Below are 21303 nucleotides of genomic sequence, written 5' to 3'. Positions count from 1 at the left end.
TCTCTGGATCGGCTTCGCTGAGCGCCAGTGGGGGATTCCCCGCTCTCCCCACGCGTTACTCGGTGATAAGGAACAGAAAAGAGAGAAAGCGCCGGCGTCCTGGCAGCCGGCGGCAGAGGCGTGGGGCGGGTGAGCCGGCGGGACCGGGCGGCTGGCGGCGGCAGGAGCAGCATCAGCAGCAGGAGGCCCAGCCTCCCTCCCTGCCTCCCTCCCTCCTCCCTCTGCCGCGGTACCTGCGCCGCGCGGCCACGTGAGCGCCACATCAGCGCCGCTCCGCGCCTCCAAAGTCAGCCAGCGGCCGCACGGGGGGCAGGCGCCGGCCGCGCTCCCCCTTCCCTCCCCTCTTGTCCCTCGACCCCCGCTACCCCTCGGCATCCCGGCCCGGCCCGGGGCGCAAGCCGGCCCCGGCTCGGGAAGATGCTGCAGTCGCTGGCGGGCAGTTCCTGCGTGCGGCTGGTGGAGCAGCACCGCTCCGCCTGGTGCTTCGCCCTGCTGGTGCTGGGCTACCTGCTCTACCTGGTGTTCGGCGCCGTGGTCTTCTCCTCCGTGGAGCTGCCCTACGAGGACCTGCTGCGCCAGGAGCTGGGCAAGCTGAAGCAGCGCTTCCTGGAGGAGCACGCCTGCCTCTCAGAGCAGCAGCTGGAGCAGTTCCTGATGCGGGTGCTGGAGGCCAGCAACTACGGCGTCTCGGTGCTCAGCAACGCCTCGGGAAACTGGAACTGGGACTTCACCTCCTCCCTCTTCTTCGCCAGCACCGTCCTCTCCACCACGGGTAAGGGGAAGGCGCCGGAGGCCTTCCGGGGAGGCCCGGACCCCCTCAGGGCCGCCGCGGAGATGGAGGGGCTGGTTTGGGGGCAGCCGGGGCTGTGGGAGGGGGGCCGGGGCCCGCACGTCCAGGGCCGCGGAGACGGTGCGACCTCCGGCCCCGGGCGTGCGGGGGGCGGCGGCGCTTGGGCTCCCCAGGACTCGTTACTTCCCAGAATCTCGTGTGTGAGAGGAATGTTTTATGTAGGATACATCACCCGTATTTGAAACCCGCCCTAGTTCAGCGTTAAGAGCCAGGTTGTCAGGTCCCCCCCACACACACCTTGAAATCGTTGGCGGTTTCGAAAATCCGGCGTAATGCCCATCTCTTTCTTTGAACTTTTAACTTATTTTAGGGGTGTCTCCTGTGTGTTTCTTTCAGGCTGAGTTGGGGGAGAAGGGGAAACTGCTAACCGGAGCCTACTGATGAAGTTAAATTTCAGTTTTATATTTTACTGTCAATTTCCATTTAACGTTTGCATGTAAACTACTGAATGATAATGCTTTCTTTCTTCCAAAGAGCAGTTTTCAGTGGTGTTTTGAAAAGCTTGAAGAAACATTCATCTGACCCTAGACACTTATTTTTACAGCAGTTGGGTTTCACATAAGAGCATAGTGGACAGACTTCTCCTAAAGGATGAGTGGAGGCGTTTGTGCTGGGAAGCTGGGCTCTGGTGATTTGAATGCGGCTCACTGAAATAAATAACAAAGGCTTGTCGAATAAGAAAAGCGTTAAAAGAATCACCCTAAAATTTGTCCAACCAGAGGGCTTTGAGTCTTGGCAGTACATTGATACTACTATAAAAGATGCACTGTTTCTTTTTTTTCCCTCCCTGCCCCCAAGTTAACACTCCTTCTATTATGGGAAATGTAATCAGGCAGATATTAATAATGTCCTTTAATAATTTGCTTACTTGATCTTATTTTGGTGCTTCCTAACTGATTTCAAACAGGCAACGCTTGTCGTGTAAATATTGCTATAAATAGTTGTCATTGAGTCTAGAGATTAGGGTGTCTGCTTGTTATAAGGAGGTTGTATTTGTAAAAAGTAAACCAGGGTTATGGGTGTCCACGCAACACCTCCCCCTCTGCATCTTAATAACTAGAGTTAAAGTTTGTGTGAAGAGAGAAAGTAACATGCTTGTGACAATTAAATGCTCTCAGTGAATAAATCTCTAAACATTAATCAACGTATAGTAATACTGTGAGTAGAAAAACCATGGAATTATGATAATACTTCAGCACTCAAATTTTTATTTTCTTTTTATTTTTTTCCTTTCAGTAAAACCGTAAAGCACTTTAAACTTAAGGTGCTGAATTGACCTTATAGTTCTTGTTTTCATTCCTAATCAGTTACACTGGCTGGTACTATAAAATGTAAATTATTTTGCCCAAGAGCTATTTTTGCATTCAAATTATTTTTTCTATGATATAGTAACCCACTGTTTTAAGAGAAAAAGGTATTGAGAAAGGTCCTGCTTTTCTATTTATTCTTACACAGTGTACTGCATGTACTGCATGTAACTCTTTTTTTTTTTTTTAACCAGACAAATCCAATACACAGTCTCTGCAGTTTATTATTTTTAAATCTGGCAATATTGATTTCAGAGATGAATCAATCTAAAAATGTTCACAATCAATCAGGACAGTGGGGGTGGGACTGAGTTCGTAACACCTTAATACTGCCTGGTAATACACAGCTGCATGTTTGAATGTGTTTAAATTCAGTAATGCAGTTCAGGCAGGGATATCTCTTCCCCACTGCTCATCTGCTTGAGGGCAAGGCATAACCTGGCCCTGCATGTGTGGCTGACTTGATCGTAGAGGCCCTACAAGAAAAGAAGATACAAGGTACCATTGTCCAAATGGAGAACCTAGTAGAGAACTCCACTTAAATGGCATATCCTCAGAAAAGACAGAGGTCTGAAATGCACGAGTTATCATTATTTCTGTCAGTTTCATAAACTAAAGTTCATCTAGTCATCATTGATGCAATAGGTCAATATTATAGATCAAATGGTGGTACTTCCTTTTATGTCCAATAGTCCTTTGTGTTGTGCCCTTTTTAACAAAATCTGTCCATTTCTTCTATTATGTAGTAGTCTTTAGCTGCACTTGATTCCTATCGAATATAAATAACCTGTACAAGGTAGACAAGGATAAATCCAGATCAATATAGTATGACCAACACTTATTCAAGTTCTCCCCAGAGCCTGCAGGTTTCTGGGGAGGTACATTTTTTCCCCTTAATTATCTCTGCACCTGTGCAAGAAATATTTCAAGACTCTGAAATGGCCATGAAAGCGGAAGACAAGTAGTGGAACCTGCCTGGTCACTTCAAACAGCTGTTCAGAAGTGTTTGAACATTCAAAAAAATGCTGTACTATTACAAACTGTGCACCTGAAATGCCCTCCCTTTGCCAAGTACAGTAAGAACAAAAGCAGAAAAGAGAACTCTGGTACTGGTGGTACCAACTGAGGGTTGCTTCTTGTGCATAAGTGAAATTGCAGGGAGCACCAGGATGTTCCATATGTTCAGCTGACTGAATTTGTCATTCCTCATGTAAAAAATGCACACCTACCCCTTGCACAGAGGACAAGGCTTCTTTCATAGCCTTTTAGTTTTCTATATAAAACATGTAGGGAAAGTGTTTAAATATAGCATCCCTGACTTCACTTGTTCATTCCTGTCCTTATTATATTCTTTGGCTTCTTACTCACTAGAGAAAATCCTTGAAGAAAGTGATAAAGTCAATTAAGAATTTGGAAAAAAATCATAAATGGAGGGAGTTTGCAGAATAAACAACAGTAAAGGCAAGTTGTTACTTGAAAGCAGTTTGTGTTGCTGCACACATGGGCTGTCACAGGACTGTCACAAGCTGCCTGAAGGACGGGCAAACAAAGGGCAGTGAAATGGGCTGGTGTTAAGGCTTCAGCAGATTGTAGAAGTGACTGGCAGCAGGTTTCTCTTCTAATGACTTTATTCCTCCCTATGCAACTTAAGCAGTCATTCAGAAGGCCATACAAGCCATGTGTAAGAGAAAACAATTAGGTTGTTAATAATTGACAACATAAACACTAAGACTATACAACTGTGTGCATTTAAATAATGTCTGTCTTGGAAACTCTCTGTGATTATGACCTTATGCATATCTATGGTTGTGGCTTGTCTCAGTGTTAGAAATCATCATGCTGAAGCAGTTCTTTCTGGTTGGCTTTTTTGTGGGGCCATCTGTACTAATGTCTTTTATTTCTAACAATAAAAATCAAGTAATTTTTTTGTACTCACTCTTCTGGGTGGTGTTTTCACTACTCTTGGCAATGTCTAAGTTCTTATCCCATATTTGTGCAGTATGGAAATACTGCACTACATGAATTGTAAGCAGAATTAAGTAATTCAAGAAATTGATATTGGTTGGTATTGGCTGTGTTGCAAGATACGAAGAGTACAGTGACTTCTTTTTTTGAAGAAAAATAGATATGGAAGGATAGGAGATGCTGATTTAGGAACTTGGGGCCTGTATTTTTATGTTTGTTTTTGTAAAGAGTCTTCTCAGTGCAAGGATGTCCCGTGGCACTTTATGCAAACAGACCATAAGTCTTGTTCTGACTGTCCAGCTTTGAGTATTTTTGCCTTCATCTGAAACATAAACATGGCTCACTTAACATTTGCATACCAGAAGGATACTGAGAAAGATCCTTCTCTGTTGCGATAGGGTTGGCAAGATACACATTAGAAGGAAGCTAGGATAGCCTTATCCTAATTGAGGGATTTGCAGAGGAAGCGTGAGGAGAAGTTGCATCTTCTGTGATGGCAGCGCATGTTTTAAATCTTTCGATTAAGGTCAGGTGGTCATTCCTCTGAGACACAGGAGTCAAGACAGTAAGAGAAGAGACCTGTTAGTATTCAACCACTTCTGAAGTGTAATAATGTAATTGTCTGCAGGATGGTTCATGCAAAGCAGCATCTTCTCCAGAATTTGGCTTCTACTGGTTTCATTGTTGGTGCTGAGGATGAGTGTATTGTGCTCCGCTGCAAGGAATGTCCCCCAAGATCCATGATGTACTGAATTCAGGTTTCTGCTTGCTGTGTTCTGAAGAGAGTACGCAGTAGTTGTAGATAAATGCTGACAGTGGCTGTTAGTTTAAAAGTGCTTGGTTTAAGGGCTAATAAAGAAGCAACATGGTTTTCAGGGAAAGTTTTGCATTCATGTTAAATAACTTATAGGAGTCTTACTGGCAAGCAGTATGAGGAGTTAATGCATATATCATTTGATTCATAAGGAATTCTGTTAGGTCTGACTCTCATAAGCATTGCTGCTGATGACTTGCCAGAGAAACTTAACTGTGCCTTTATTTATGAAAAGTAACAGGCTGTGATGTTGTGCTGGAGTAAGTGGATGTACTGCAAAGGAAAGTTCATTACAGATATTAACAAATCCGTCGAATATGAGGTAGTGCCATGAAAGCATCACAGTGGAGCATTGCAAAGACATCATAAGATATGTAGTCACTTACAGTAGAACCCTCAGATGGATGAAACTACCTGTGTCTCTCATACCTTATGGAAAAATGTGAATTTGACTTAAATAGAAAGAGGATAGTTCACAGGGGCTTTATGGAAAGCTGATTTTTTTTTTTGTCTCATACTTCAATTCAATGTAAAATGCATATTTTATGTTGCTGCTGTCAGAATATGTGGGCTGTGTCCCTGGTGATGCCTTTAGTATCTCATTAATACACACCGAATAAATATATTTCATAATTCATACCGAATGTATATGTCTAGAGACCAGTCATAAGATTCCCCATTGCTTCTTATATGAAAATATGGAGACTTTGTGATGGATTAAACTCAGATTGGTCTCACTCCTGACTCCAGCAGAAAACTGAAGCTTCATTGTACTTTTTCTTTGATGGTAGCACTCATAGATTATTTAAATTGGTGGGATGAATTGCAGCTATTCACCAGGGTAAAGATGCCAAACTCTGGGAACTTTGTTTCTCTTTCAAGAGTTGTTTATGACTTGAAAACAACATCTACAGGAAAAGGTAATTTGCTGTGGATGATCTCAAAGGCAAAGCGAGGTTGTGCTCAGTCCTACAACAGAGTGGTTTTTATATTGGAGTACTTCTAAGAAAATCAAAGGAAATGAAAGGATGACAAGATAGGTTGAGAAAGATGCCAGAGAAGAAGGACTACATTGAACAAGCCGATGTTTGGATCTGAAGCCAAGTGTTTGAAGGCTACAGGATGTTCTAGGACAGGGTAGTCACAGCTACTGTCCTCGAGGCTGTTGGCCTCCAGATAGATCAGCAGACTGTCCTGGAGCCATTCGTATTAAGTAGTCTAAACACGAAGTCAAGGAGTCATTCTGTCTGCCCGAGTGCCTGCTTTCTTCTCAGGGAGAATTCCTTTATTTTATACTTCATGGAGCAGCTCCAGACTTGCTTCTGTCATATTCTAATCTGGCCCCAGGGTTAAGATGCTGGTTTTTGAGATATGGGAGGTTTCAGTTGAGTTTGGCTTAATGTTATTTTCAAGACAAGGATTTGAAGCAGGGTTTTCTAGCTGTTTTTAGGAAGAGGAGACCAAAAGACTACTGCATCTGGGGAGGTTGTAAAAGAAGTTGAGTATGTATGAACTAATATGGAGAAAGTAGATTGGATGCTTTTGTTATCTCTGCCTTACAACAGAAAATCAGGGGAATGTTCAATGAAGTATTAAAAAAAACCCCACCAAAACAACAAAAAAACAAACCAAACAAACAAAAAAACCAAACCAAAACAAAAAAACCAACAAAACAACAACAACAACAAAAAAACCAACCAAGCAATCAAACAAAATCACAAAAAACAAAACAAACCAAACAGAAAAATAGGGGCTTAAGTTAAAAAAAAGAAAACAAAAAACAATCAGTGAATCCCCAAAAAACACAAAGCAAAACCCAGCAAATGCACCAAAAAACACAAACCAAAAATGTGTTGTAGGAAGGTCTCCTAAAAACCTGTATGTGTCAAAAGCAATGATATAAACTTTTTAGGAAGAATATTAGGCTCTGTGCTTCAGGCCACAAGCCACTCAGTTACCAGAGCTGACAGTTAAAGTTTGGTCACTTTATCTCTTGTGTGCCCAGGACAAAGGTCTTGTTTTCTCCATTGAAGCAAGCAATAGAGGGAGGAAATCTGGGTCTGTCATGTCTTGTGTTCCAGGCAGGGTAGTAGTTCCTGGTTTCTCATAGGACTGCAGCAATCTGCTGTGCCAAAATCCTGCTTGTGCTTGCTGTAACAAAGGGTGTCAAGAGTCACTCTAATCCAATATTTGTGGTTTACAGGCAATGAGGAGTAAAAACCATCTCCTGGCAGAAACAGGATATGCCATGGAATAGCAGGACTGTATTATTGTTTAGAGCAGTGCTGGCTGTTCATGGATGGAATGTCTTTCTTACAAAATCTGTCCTCACTTCTTTGTCATGTGGTTCCATTTGCCTTGCTAAATTTAATCAGTGATGAGGAGCCATCCCAGCAGCTCTCAACAGGTGAAGAGCTGCAGCTGCTGCCTCAGTAGTCCTTCTGTATTAGGCCTAGGGTAATTCTTCCTGTGCTGAAACACAAACACCCTCTATCCCTCCCCCCAAAATAAATAAAGTGTAATCACAAAACAAGTCCATTGAACTTAGTATGATACACAGAGTATAACTGGGGTCAGTTACTGGTGTTCTGCTTTGGCTTTATTAATTGACTGGTTTTTTTGTAAATGTTTACCTTTGCTATTTCTCTGTTTTTTCCTAATTCTGCTGTGTTACAATTATTTGCTGTTTGTCGTAGATGAATTACATGGTCTCCTGTTGCTCTGTTATTATTTCTAATCACTACTCTGATTTTATTCTGATATTTACATCTTTATTGAAAGAAAGAGAGTCATCTGCCCCCAAATTACTTTTCATTAAATATTTTCTATTTTTAATCCTTTTGTAATGCTGAAATTTTTGTTACTATTCTAGTGACATCTACAAACCAAATCCCAAGCTAAAAATCACGTACATTCTCAGAGCAGGACTTTGAAACGTAACAGTCAAAATTCCTGACTATTGTTTAGTAGGATTTTCACTTTTATCTGAATGTAATTTAAAAGGAGTCTTCTTTTAAATCTGTCGTTTCTCCTGATGTCATTTATTTGTTGGCTGGTTTTGTTCTTTCTTTGTTTCACTTTGGCCCAATGCATCATCATTTTAATAATCTGTGGAGGTTTTTTTGGATACAGAAACATCATAATCTATGGAGAAATGTCTTCTTTAGCCACTCCTCCAGGTTAATTATAAAGCAGGATGCAAGCTGCCTTGAAACCATATGAAGACCAAAATGTTTCTTGGCATGTGCAGAAGTGGAATTTTAGCAGTTTGAGAAAAGTTAGGAGTCCTATGACAGTTTGGATGCCTTTAGGATTAAAGAAGAGCAATAAAAAGTTTCTCAGGAATTAGCTACCTGAATTCCTACTGTCTCTTTGGATCTGACCTTAGCTGCTTGAGAGTTATGATGTTTGTACAAAATTCAACTGAAGACCTAGTGTAGTTACAGATGTGACCCAGAAGACCCGTGAGAAATGTGTCAGTTCACTTTTTTCACTGAAGAACTTAGCTGAAACAGATTCTTGTGAGGACAAAACAGCAATGTGGTCCTGGTTAAGAGCAGAACTGAAAGAGGTGAATGAAGCAAAGCATTTCAAGTGACTGTGCATCAGGAAAGTATCAGAATGCCTCTTCGAAGAACATATGGATTTTCTTTCCTTTGGAAAGAAAAAGATACACATTCATCTCTGAAAACAGAATATGCCAACTTCCTTGAAGGAAAAACACATATGAATCAAAGTAGTACCCCAGCTGTCACCAGACCCCAAACGTTTACTAACTGATGCTTCTTGCCAGTTGCTTAAGCAGCTTCGGAAGTTATCACATCATCTTTGAGGAACTGGGAAAATGCCAATGGGAAAGCGGGGAGAACACTTAGCACCAGCTGAGGGAGGAGGTTGGGCTGGGAAACAGGTTTTGCCAGTGGAACAAGCCAACCCAGCCTTTTGAGTACTGCTCTGTTTGTGTGTGAGAAAGTGAGGCTATGCCCTCTGACAAAGTTTCATACTATTTGCTAGGAGAAACTTTACCAGCAGTATTCCATCTTTCTCCTGAGAATTCCGAGTCCAGACTGTTGTTATGATAACAGGGAGTAGAGGTTTAGTGCATCTTTTTACTGTCCTCTACTACAAAGTGTAAACTTCTGGAGTGACCAGAACCTCAATATAGAATGTTTTCAAGCACAATTTAATACTATTGTAAATGCAGCTTTAGAGAGCATGGTACTGTAAGAATGGGGGGTTGTCATATCTTTTGCTCTTTTTGCTGTGCGTTTCATGTCCCACACACCGAATCTTTTTTTCTGAATATGTTAAAAATAACTCCAGAAGCTAAAATGAAAAGGTTAAAATGTACCTCTGTATTTCATCCTACTTGTAGTGAGTACCTGCTTCTGTGCCTTCCAATTACTTAAAGGCTGTTTAAATTTACTCAGCTAAATAACCTTAGATTCTTTAAGAGTAGTTGCTTCACAAAAGGTTTCCAAGAGTAGATGCATAAGTTGGTTTAACGGGGGAGAGGGACCAACCAGAATTAGATATTGAAATTATAAAGTTAAGACATAATTGTTTGCATTTCTTTTTCAATAAGCAGAAGCTTGATTCTAATGAGAGATGAATCTAGCTTTGAAACTGTAGCTTTTGCAAAAGAAAATACGTTTCAGGCAATACTTGGATTTTGTGGCTTATTTTCTGTGTAGTAGTGGCTGTATGATATTGCTAATTGTAGTGTGTTGAAATGACTGTAAAAGGAATCCTTTGATCAACTTTACTGAAAATGTTTTTAGGAGCACCTTGCTTATGAGAAAAGGCTGAGAGAATTGAGATTGTTCAGCCTTGAGAAGTGAAGGTTCTGGAATGGTCTATTCCAGTACCTGAAGGGAGCCCATAAGAAAGTTGGAGAGGGCCTTTTTATAAGGACATGTAGTGACAGGACAAGGGGGAATGGCTTTAAACAGAAAGAGGGTAGGTTTAGATTGGATGTTAGGAAGAGATTCTTTGCTGTGAGGGTGGTGAGGCACTGGCACAGGTTGCCCAGAGAAGTTGTGGCTGCCCCATCCCTGGAAGTGTTCAAGGCGAGGTTGAATGGGGCTTTGAGCAACTTGGTTTAGTGTAAGGTGTCCCTGCCCATGGCAGGGTGGGTTGGAATGAGATGATATTTGAGGTCCCTTCCGACTCAAACCATTCTATGATTCTATGAAATACATACTAAAAGTACAAGTGTGAGAAGATTTCTCAGCATTAGGAGGCAACAGTGATCTTTCAGAGGACCACAAATGTTGCAGCACTCAGCAGAATGGGACTTGTGTATGATTTAATTTTAAAATCTGTACTGAATTTTCTGTTATGTGACACTTGGTCTATTGCTTTCTGTGTTATTTTAAAACTACATGGCATACTATGAACACATATTTTGCTCGGTCAAGCTTCCAAAATGTGACTGGCAGGCTTAGTCATTGCAATGTGCAGTATTAGTGCCAAAGTCCAAAGGCAAGCTAGAGTAGGTATCCTCCTTTGTTTACAAGATAGTTTGAAAAGCGGGACATTACTTTAGAGTCACCAAATGCAAACACAAGGGCTGATTTCACCTCCTCCCTGATAGGCTGCAATCGTACTGTATGTGGCTTTAAGGAAAGCTGAAATGGAGAAATACCCCTTGTGTTCAGGAAGTAGCAACATGTCCAGAGATCTGCTAAAAACTTAAATAGCTTGGATGTTTAACTCATGGGGACTTCATTATAGAAGCTTATACATCTCTCTTCACAAAAGGGGGAAAGAGCCCTAAAAATTGCTTGTATTTAAGATTAATGTGAGAAGGCCTTGGAATCTCTGCTCTGTATATTATTTGAAGTAGCTATTTTCCCAACTGTGTGCTGTATAAGAATAACACAGACCTTTCCGTTTGAAGCCTACAGCCTAAAGGAAATGAGAAAACTCTAAAGAACTTCCATCTCTTGTAGAGTTTTGGAAGCTCTAGGCTGTATGATTTACTAATGGACAATTAAATTTTAAACAGTTCACAGCCTGTATTGTAACTTATTTATAGACATTGCATATATTGATGGTTGGACTTGATGATCTTGGAGTTTTTTTCCAACCTTAACAATTCTATAACTTTATGATCCTCATGGCTATATTTTTGTTTAGTACTGGAATGCTGATTTAGCACCATAGCAAAAATTGAAAAGGCTCGAAGATTTGTAATTGTGTTACTACTTGAAAGTCCTAGCTACTGTAAGCTCTAAGTGGTGCACAGAAAGTAACGCAAAGTGCTGTAAATAATTTGAATGATTAGTATTTAGCAATGAAATTAGCAATGAAACTCTCTTATGTGAGGATAAGAGGTTGTTTAATTTACCTTTGTGCATTCATACATCTGTTGAAAAATCCAACCTGGCTTGCGGTCCACTGCTGCAACTCTGGTTGGGCAACCAAAGAACCATGAACAGTATGTGATATTGCATTGTGTGGATCAATAATTCATGTTGATAAGAAAATAGGAAATCTAAGGCTGATCTCAGGCCTTAGATTTCGACCTTAGTTTATTATTGGAGATGTTATGCATTCCTGTAGTGCAAAGATAAGTCTTTATTCAGTCATATCTTTTAGTGCAGCTGTAGGTACCTAGTGAAGCCAGCTGAACGTTCAGGTCAGGTTTTCTGGGGCTAGCGGCCACCTGACAGGATTTTGTACGCTGCTCCAAGGAAAATGTCATTTACACTAGGAGTTCTTACTAGTCATGAATCTCAGCCAAAGCAAAAGATAGAAGCTCTCTCAACATCTCAAACAGATGTCTGAACTCCAGGTTTTAGCCTTGCATCATTCCATGTCCTTAGATGTTGTGAGAAAGACGGTGATAATCTTTCACATTTCTGGAACACTTTTTATCTGAAGATCTTGAAGCATGTGCGTACCAGAAACTGCTTTACTGATTAGTGCACTTCTTGTAAGTTCTGCATCTTGTGATATTACAGTGACATTTCCGTATGTATTTTACAAAGGGGTGAACTCAGACAAACAGTGGTGAAAGGTCATGTATGAGCTATTAGTATGGTTGAGAATAGAAGCTTGTGAATTTTTTCTTGCAGTTCTCCACTCCTACTGCTAGGCAGTGTTCCCATACAATAAGCTGATTTCCTATCCTGTGGGAACACTTCAGCATGCTTTTATTTTCTTGCTTTGGATGTTCTTTTTTCTTTTCCTTTGGTAATAGTTTTTCTGCTCAGTGATATTAGAGAAAATTGCAGCTACTTGAATAAGGAATTAATGAAACTATATCAAAGTGTGCAATGCACATTTCTGTATCTTTCCTTCAGTGGAGATTCCAGAAATATTGCCTCTCCCTTCTAGGGAATTGTTCAGTTGTGTACTCTGTGTAGCAAATGAACTACACACGAGTTAATACAGCCCATGTAACTGACCAAATACACGAGTAGCCTTTTTGAGAAGAAGGCAGTATTTGCTCTGCTTCAGTATGCCAGATGCCTTTCTTTGCCTGTTAAATGTTTGCTCAGGGTGTTGTAAAACAAAATGGGCAGAGCCTACCTAACAGCTTTGCCAGCGGTAGGAAGATGTCTTGAATTCCTGATTCTCACCTGTGGTCCAACCCTGTGCTGTTGCCAGCTGAACCACAACAGTAAGCCAAGTCAGTTTGTCAGACTGGAAGAAACATTCATTTCCTGGTGGATTAGTTTGTTCTGAGTTATTGCATTCAGGTAAACTGCAACCAATGCAAAATAAAAAACCAATAACAATTTTTCTCCTAGCAGTAACTCTGGGTTTAGGTTAGGTATTTCATGTAGCAACTTAGGAAAACACAGAAAGAGTCAAAAATGTACCAACAAATTAACAACAGATAGAAGCTGGCAACCTAAGAACATGTTCCCTGTAATGATAATGTATCTGACAATTGCTACCTGTCCTTTGTAAAGCAGCATTATTTCAAGCAGGATTAAAATGTCAGCTAGCAAAGCCTAAAGAACTAAACAGGGCTCCTCTTTGTTAATACAGATGTCACCACTAAAGTGTTTTTGTCCCATGTATCCCAGGTACATACATCTCAAAGGGAACCTTTGAAGTTGAGGAAGTAATGCAGTCATACCACTGTAACTAGTTTACAAATTCTGATAATTCAAAAATTACAAGAAAGTGGATGCATTCATAGGACCAGACACTTGCAAAGAAATCTCTCCCTTGTCAAGTTGTGTTAACTATCAATTTACACATTGCTGCCCAGGCTCGCTGATGAATCTTATCTTGGAATTACCACCAATTTTACATTCCCCTTCCCTTTTATTGAGGTCTGAGAGACACCATATACAGGATCCTGTTTTCCTTATAGAGTCACAGGTCATATCAATCCAGGCTTTTTCATGTTGTTTATGGTTTGCAAATGTAAGCAGGAGGTGTTGAACATGAAACCTCAGTGTGATTCAGTCTTGTTAAGCATTTCTGATATGTGTGCTGCCTTACTAGAAAGGGATTTAAGGAAATGGGACCCAAAATCATTGGTCAGTGTCTGATGGTCTTTGACTGACATGGTGGGTCCAGAACTGTGACTGAAGAGCTGGAGTATTTTTTGATTAATTGTCATACTGGTTTAATGTTGCCTGCTTTTGTTTTATGCAGGGCTATCTTATTTGGTCCTGAGATATTAGAATTATGTATTTTCACTAGGAAGATCATCCTGTAGTTGTAAGACTTTCTGGAATTGTCAGCTATCCCACCAAGAGACATTTTTCTAACAAATTGAAGAGAGGTTCATTGTTTTAAAACAAATTGTCATAAAACTAAAGAGATACTGTGTGGTTTTCAAACACTGTATTATTTAAGTTGCTCTCTGTGTGTCTTTTTTGCTGACTAAATGTCTTGTATATGTATTTTACCTTAAATGCTACATCCTTATTTATTTCTAAATAACTTCTTCTAGATAAACAAAATCCTCTACATTTTATCTGATTGTGAACATAAATAGTATGCACAACTACAGTGCTGTTCTTTTCCCTTTATTTCTTGGTAGGATATACAGTTGTGATTATCCTGGGTATCCTGATTCCAGTGTAACAAATCAAATTTATGTTTCCTACAATTAGTATTTGCTGTGTGGGCTGCCCTAAACATGTGAATGATTGAACATGACTAGTGTATCTATAAAATATGTTTATAGTTCAGTAAACTAGTTCTCACAAGAGTTAAAGTATTTCCCCAATGAGTTTTGCAAATTCATGTTCTATTTTGAGCTTGAAATTGTGAATATATTCAGGGGGGCTGTATTCAGATGGCAGAGCATCATCAAGCCTCATAATTAGGACTTTGATTCAGAGTTTAGAGTAAGCCATCACATCTTTCAAACTATCTCACTTTGGCCCTTGTGTAAATATTGTCTCCTAATCTATCTTTATTTTTAAGTTAGAAATTAGTATTCCAGATGGAATATAGTCCTTTGAGGAGAGGCTGAGGGAGCTGGGATTGTTTAGTCTGGAGAAGAGGAGGCTCAGGTGTGGCCTCATCACTCTCTACAACTACCTGAGAGGAGGTTGTAGCCAGGTGGGGGTTGGTCTCTTCTCCCAGGCAGCTATCAGTAAGACAAGAGAGCATGGTCTTAAGCTCTGCCAGGGGAGGTTTAGGTTAGATATTAGGAAGAAATTCTTTACAGGGAGAGTAATTAGGCAGTGAAACAGGCTGCCCAGGGAAGTGGTGGATTATCCATCCCTGGAGGTTTTTAAGATGAGACTGGATGTGGCACTTAGTGCCATGGCCTAGTAACCGCGGTGGTAGTGGATCAAGGGTTGGACTTGATCTCAGAGCTCCTTTCCAACGCAGTTGATTCTGTGATTCTATGAATATGCTGTGTGTAAAAGTGGAGTGTGTTGCACTTCAGTTCTGTGCATTTTTATTAGTTGCTTTAGTGATTTTTTGCTGTCTGTTCTGCTTCTGTTTTGCTTTGCGTGCTGTTGAATTCTTCATGTTACTGAGAATAGGTATTAAAACAGAAGACAATAATAGGATTTATTCACTTGCAAATGCATTATCATGTCTGATTGATTTACATATGAAATATTGAAATATCTTACAAAGATAGGTAAGGACTATGTGTCTTCCTCTGCCAAACAAGACAGCTGATGCTAGTAATTTCCCTGAGTTCCACATGTCAAATCGATAACAAGATTAGACGTAAATATTTCTGTTCCCCTGCTGCCTCTGGTAGATAACGCTTTCTTCCACATGAAGCTGCATTTTTATGCAAAGATGCTGCTTACAGATTTGATTTTAACTCTACAGCATGAAATGGCCTAATTTTTTAATGTTGTGTTATAATTCCTTACTGCCCACAATACAAGCTTCATTCACTGTTTTCATGCTCAGTTCTTTCTGATGGTGCAATAAAGCAATTTTTGTTTCAAAGTAGAGGTGGGAAGCATACTAATTTGCAGCTGGTAGTTTCTTTTTATTTCCAGATGGTAGGAAGAAAAACTGTGGCTCATTTCAATGCAAGAAATGATAACAAGACTAGATAGGTATTCTTCTCTAATTGGATATGTGATTAAAACCCTGCAGTAAGTGCCACTGCAACACATTCAAAGCTTTTGACACATCCAAGGGTACATTTGGGAAGGTAACAGGTGCGAATTATAAATTTTTAGAAACCTCCTTCTAATGAACTGTACCAGGCTTCAAGCAGAGTACCACAGTGCACAGGTGCTGGGTTCAGCAGTGGCAACTGGCTCATCCCTGTGGTACACCACGCATACACAAGGTCTTTCAAGCTGTGGAAGGCAGAAGTAATTGATAGAACTTTAAAACCTGTTACAAGAAGATTGGAAGGGGTGTGGAAAGACGAAGTTGCAGCATGAAGTGAATTCATGGTTCCAGACCTTTTCTGGAAAAAAAAAAGCTCTGTCTTCTACCAGTCTCTTCAAAAAGTGTGTGTCCTCGGAGCTTCAGTGTGAGTTAGATGCTAAATGTGTCTTAGCTGCTAAAAAGAGTTTACAGACTGCTGTAACTGAAGACAAAATCTGGATGTGTAAAATATTTTGTGAAAGATATACCATCTTTATGCTGCAGTCAAGGTGAAAGTCTCATCATGCCTTTTACCAAGGAAATGAGAAGAAATGAGAAGACTAGTATCAAACTACTGGCTAAATCTAGTCAATGATGACATTTTCTCTTTGCCAAAATATTGTCCGTGTTAAATTTTTTTCCTATTTCAAATATTTCAGGATGTGAATCTCAGGGTCTGCAGTTCTGTGAACTGCAGAAAGGCTTATACCCTGCCCTGGTTTCAGCTGGAATAGAGTTCATTTTCTTTTTGGTAGCTGGTACAGTGCTGTGTTCCGGATTGAGGATGAGGATGAGAATAGTGTTGCTAGCACACTGTTATTTTAGTTGTTGCTTAGTAGGGCTTACCCTAAACCAAGGACTTTTCAGTTTCCCATGGTCTGCCAATGAGCGGTTACACAAGAAGCTGTGAGAGAGACAGCCCAGACAGCTGACCCCAACTGGCCAAAGGCAAATTCCATACCACAGAACATCATGCTCAGTGTATAATATTGTACATCACTTGCCTGTCTTGGTTTTTACTCCTTTCTCTCTCCCTTCATTATTATTATATATGTTATTATTTCTATTATTATTATATTTTAATTAGTTTCCATTATTAAGCTTTTCTTATCTCAACCCCTAAGTTTTATTGTTGTTCTTAATTCTACTCCCCACCGTGAGGGAGGAGTGAGCAAACGGCTGCATGATACTTAGTTGCTGTCTGGGGTTAAACCGTGAGTGTTGTTATGTACCCTTGAATACCTTGAAGTTGGCGTTGAAGTTCTTAGGAAGGTTTTTAAAGAACCTATTTCTTTGATTGCTTGTTAATCTTCATGATCATTGGCTTTAAAAACGCATTATTGCAGGCATGTTGTTTTATTCATGTTGCTGAACATACCAGTGCAAAAACCCTTAACAAAAGACCAGCACAAAGCCTCATCTTGTTTTCTAAAGTTTGAGAGGTCTAGAAATAAAACTTTCCTAATAAAACTAATTCACATTTTTCTTTTATCAAATTTAAGTTTCTGAGACTTACGTAGCTTGTAATATTAGGAAACATTCATAATAAAGTAGTCTGTTGGTGGAGCCCCTACTTTGATACAGATTTTTTGACCATCTGTTGCCTAGCAGGCAAGTAAACCAATAAAAGAATAATTGGAATATTCCTGGCTGAATTCTCAGAGGAGCCCTCAGGAAGTCTCACCTTTCTTTTGACCTGTTGGTTGGGTTTTATTCAACAGTCTTTTGTAATTTTTCCTTTTTTTCTCTCCATTGCAAAAGGAATCTGAGATAACAGAAAATAACTGTAGAAACAAGATAACAGTTTCTTTATTTATGCTAAATCTTTGCTAGAAGCAGATCTAAAGATGTGTTTTGGATAGGTATTTTTGTGTTTTTGATAGGTATTTCTAGAAATGTGCTGTTATAGAGAGGTCTGTGGGGGAAGAAATAGCCCAACACCAGATGGATCCTGGTTTGATGGCAGTTTAACCCTTATAGGATCTTAAATCCAGGATGACACTAAGAGGAACTAATTTCTAGTATAAAAACTTCAAGTTAAAAAAAAAAAAAAAAAGTGCTGTTAGCTTTTAAAAAATAATGAACCTGAATGGCAAACCCAGAAATTCGTGCATATCTTTTGAATATCATCTGTGATAGAAGTAAATCCTGAATGCTTTGCCACAGAGGTTTAGCAGACCTCTGCCTGCTGAAATCACTCCTTGAGCAACACTGAGGACAGGAATTCTTTAATGACACATCATTTCAAAAAACATGACTGAGGTTGTCAGGGCTCTGTGGGAGTATGGGTCCAGCCCTCAAGAACCTCATGCCAGGCTGAAAGTTTAGAGTGTCGCAACCAAAAGGAGTTTCTCAGTGGACAGTCTGGTAGGAGCTGTGTAGCTTACAGGCTGCAGAGTTTGAGATATCTACTCTTGCAGGATAAGTGGGAAAGCTTTGTCTGCCAACTGAGTGTCTAGAGAACCCAAACGCTTCCTGAGGAGAGTGTGTCCTTTCTAAAGGCATATTTGCTAGCCCTGGGATGGAGTACGTGCCTCACCTGGAGTCCACCACCCTGTCTAATACGTGGTAGGCATCTTTCTGGTTGGCAAGAAACGTGTGCTTTCATGTAGACTATGCTGGAAGGGTCTGACAGTACCCTTGGGTTGATAATACCTGTTTCACTCATACATAATGTATCCAGGCAGGATTAGCAAGATCTGGTGTCGGGCAGTGGCATGAAAGAATGCTATCATTTTGCAGTTAAAGTTACTATCTTTTGAGCTGTATTTCTCTCCGATACTTTTGTTGAGAAGAGATAATACTGCATCAAACACTCACTAATAATCATCTCAGTTGTGAAAGGGACAGACTAATTTCTGTACTTAAAATTTTATCAACATTTAGTTCCTGTGCAGTGGATTCTATCTACTCTTTTGCTGCTCTAGTAATGAGTACTTCCTTATACTCACCCCCTGCATCCCTCCCCGGATCTCAACTGCTGATACGGGAATGACTTCATCATTAGCATCACTGTTACAGGGTTGTAATGTTTTTCACTTACTTCATTACATAGTTACTGCGGGTAAATACTGTCAAAACCAGCAGTCACTGTAAATGGACAAAGTGTTACTGCTTGCTGCCATTCCGTATGCCCATCAGACTGTAGCCTCTGCCTCTGATGCACTTTACCTTGGTTGATGGTGTAAGCAAGACATGGATGATCTCTGTGACGAGTGTAGAACAGTATGGGGAGCTGTGCAGTTCAGCCACGCTGGCTGAGCTCTGCAAGTGGAGGAGCTGATGCCAGAGAAGCGCTGCTAACTTCAACTTTGAGCTCTGAAGGCAGCTGAAGTCTGCCAGATTTCTTGGCCCTGTAGTACTGTTTTGGTTCAGATCAAGAGTACACTACAGATCATTTCCACTTCCCAGTTTGGTTCACACTTATGGAGCATACAGACTGGACTTCTTTTTGATTAAACAACTTGAAGCAGGCACTCTTGGAGAGCAGTTAAGGGTACCTCAATGAAGGGTACTGGGCATCCAGTCTTTGCAAACAGAGTAGAGCAAATCTGAAGCAAACTCTGGCTTCCCTAAATATAATGATGAATTTAGGTCCATGTACCAAGTATTCTACTTTTTGGATCAACATTTACTGTGCTATAATACTGGATATAAACAAGGTGACCATGTAATTATTTTTATTCCTTTTTACTTTTTTTTCCCCCTATGGCTATACATTGCATTCCAATGGTCAAAATAATTGAATCTGGGCAAGAATTGGCAGATACTTGATTCTTTAAGTAATATGATCAAATACTGCTTATTTTCCTTACATTCACATAAGATTTTTAGAATAAGATCTCAGCTCCTGTTAAAACTATGTTGAAGTTTTGAAGAACTAGTTTTGCCAACAGGCCAAATGCAAAAACATTTTCTTCATTGTGACATCTTGTAATGTCTCCTTCTGCCTCTGTGGTATGTGAAGGGTATCAAAAATGATCATGTTTTGAATAGAAAATTACCATCTATAAACATGTCATTTCCAGGGGTCCCTCTGCACTGACCACATCTTTCCTCTTGCTGATTGAAATGACAGCAGGGTATTTGTACTTCTTTATGGTTTCTCACTTGAATTTGATTGAAAAATGTTTTTAACATGCATTTTTATATTACTCGCAGGTGGAGTGAAGCAAAGCTATTTTTCAGCAGTCTTCAAGAATGTGGGTTTTTTTCTATTTTGAAAGTCATGCTTATATTTTAATCTCTACATGAGAGAAAGGTATAGTAATTCATATGAAAGTGTGTCAGAATTTGAAGAAGTAAATAAAAAGTTATTTGTAATTCGTCCTAAATATTTAAGATGTCAACAGTTTCTTCTGCTGCATAATTGGTACAGAAAAAAAGTGGAATTGGAAAGATGTGCCCAGGCCACAACATTAATAGTCCCACCTCCTATGCCTCATGTTTATATACAAAGGTGCACAGCAACCTGAATATAGTACAGGGTACAGAAATTTCTCCCCAAACAGATAATTCTCCAACATCGGCAGCGAGGTTGGAACAAAGGCAACAACCATCTTAACACATTTCCTAGCTGAGAAGAAGATATTCCTTGGAGATCACAGAAATGGGTTAATGGTAAACATGAATAATATAAGGATTTCTGTGCCATAATTTTGCAATTATTAAATGTTTTTTGGAACTTGGGAGTTCCCAGGACTACTAAGCTGCAGGAGGGGACAGCATGTATCATTCTAGAAAAATGGAAATGGACTTATGATAGCAAAAGAAGATACAGTTCTTATTATAAACAAATGGTACTATAATTTTTCTCTAGTTAAGAAAATGAATAGATATGTAATGAATGGTTTTATTTTGATCCCACTTGTTTAACTCATTTGAATAGACTTAATAACTAAAATAACTGAAAATAATATAAACACTAGTGATAATTATTGTTGAGTGTATAAAATACTTTCATATCAGTTTTAGTTTAGATTAAAATATTTATGTATTAAGTTCTAAATGGTTATTACATTTGTTTTAAAATATTATATAAAAATTTGTGTTAAATACTAAATTTTTAACGTATTTCCATGTGGGTAGTTATTCTATTACTATAGAAGTGATTTTCCGCCAGAAGTGCCACTCTGTGCCAAGGTTGCAGTCAGTAAAAGCCTTTACTGTCTCTTCATGTTGGGTTCCTGGAGAAAGCAGAGAGCTGGGATGGGCTTATTTCAGGAAAGAGGATGATTTTTCAGAGGACTAAGAACATACTCAGTAGGAAGTTGGAAGCATTAGTTGTGCTCCCAGTACATGTTGGGTTTATCTATTTTTTATTAATAGTCGCCATGTTTTTTGAATGTGGATGTGTTACATGTCCATACATAGCTACACCCCCTTTCACACTAGTTATTTAAGCAGAGCCAGAATATATAAGAACAGGAACTGAACATCAGTGTTTTGCCAGCACTGGTACAAATCCTTGGGTAGTTTAAAAAATACCAAATGTAAGACCATAGAGTAAGCTGGCTTTCTCAGTGTATTCACACAAATATGAAAAAAGTGTGGAAGTATCCCTTGTCCTCATACAAACATTTTCACCGGGTTAATTCATTAGCATTCCCTTTTTCCAACATCTGTGGATGCAGATTCTAGCTAGGTTTCTTTGGGGAGCTGAAATATTGCTTCCTGTGCATGAACAGATGTGCCAGACTTCATGTGCTTTGCAAGATTTAAGTGCTCTGACATGGCTGTTCTGGTAGAAATTGATTTTGAAACTGGTTTTGAACACAGAGGCCAATATATTCATGCCTTGTTTCTTTGATTTA

At 39.8% G+C, this 21303-nt stretch overlaps 1 protein-coding gene across 1 annotated transcript in view; it reads left to right on the top strand.

Annotated features, from left to right (window-relative positions):
* Positions 1–262: 262 nt before the first annotated feature.
* KCNK1 (potassium two pore domain channel subfamily K member 1) overlaps positions 263–21303 on the top strand; it is a 34578-nt gene continuing 13537 nt past the window's right edge. Inside the window, exon 1 of the mRNA XM_050315419.1 lies at positions 263–772. Within this exon, the coding sequence (XP_050171376.1) occupies positions 418–772 (355 nt within the window). The 5' untranslated portion in view covers positions 263–417. The remainder of the gene's footprint in view (positions 773–21303) is intronic.

This window comes from Myiozetetes cayanensis, unplaced genomic scaffold (genome assembly GCF_022539395.1).
Source record: "Myiozetetes cayanensis isolate MyiCay16 unplaced genomic scaffold, myiCay2020 scf2-11, whole genome shotgun sequence".
NCBI lineage: Eukaryota > Metazoa > Chordata > Aves > Passeriformes > Tyrannidae > Myiozetetes > Myiozetetes cayanensis.
Note: the sequence above shows the minus strand (reverse complement) of the source record. Positions and strands in the feature narration are given on the sequence as shown.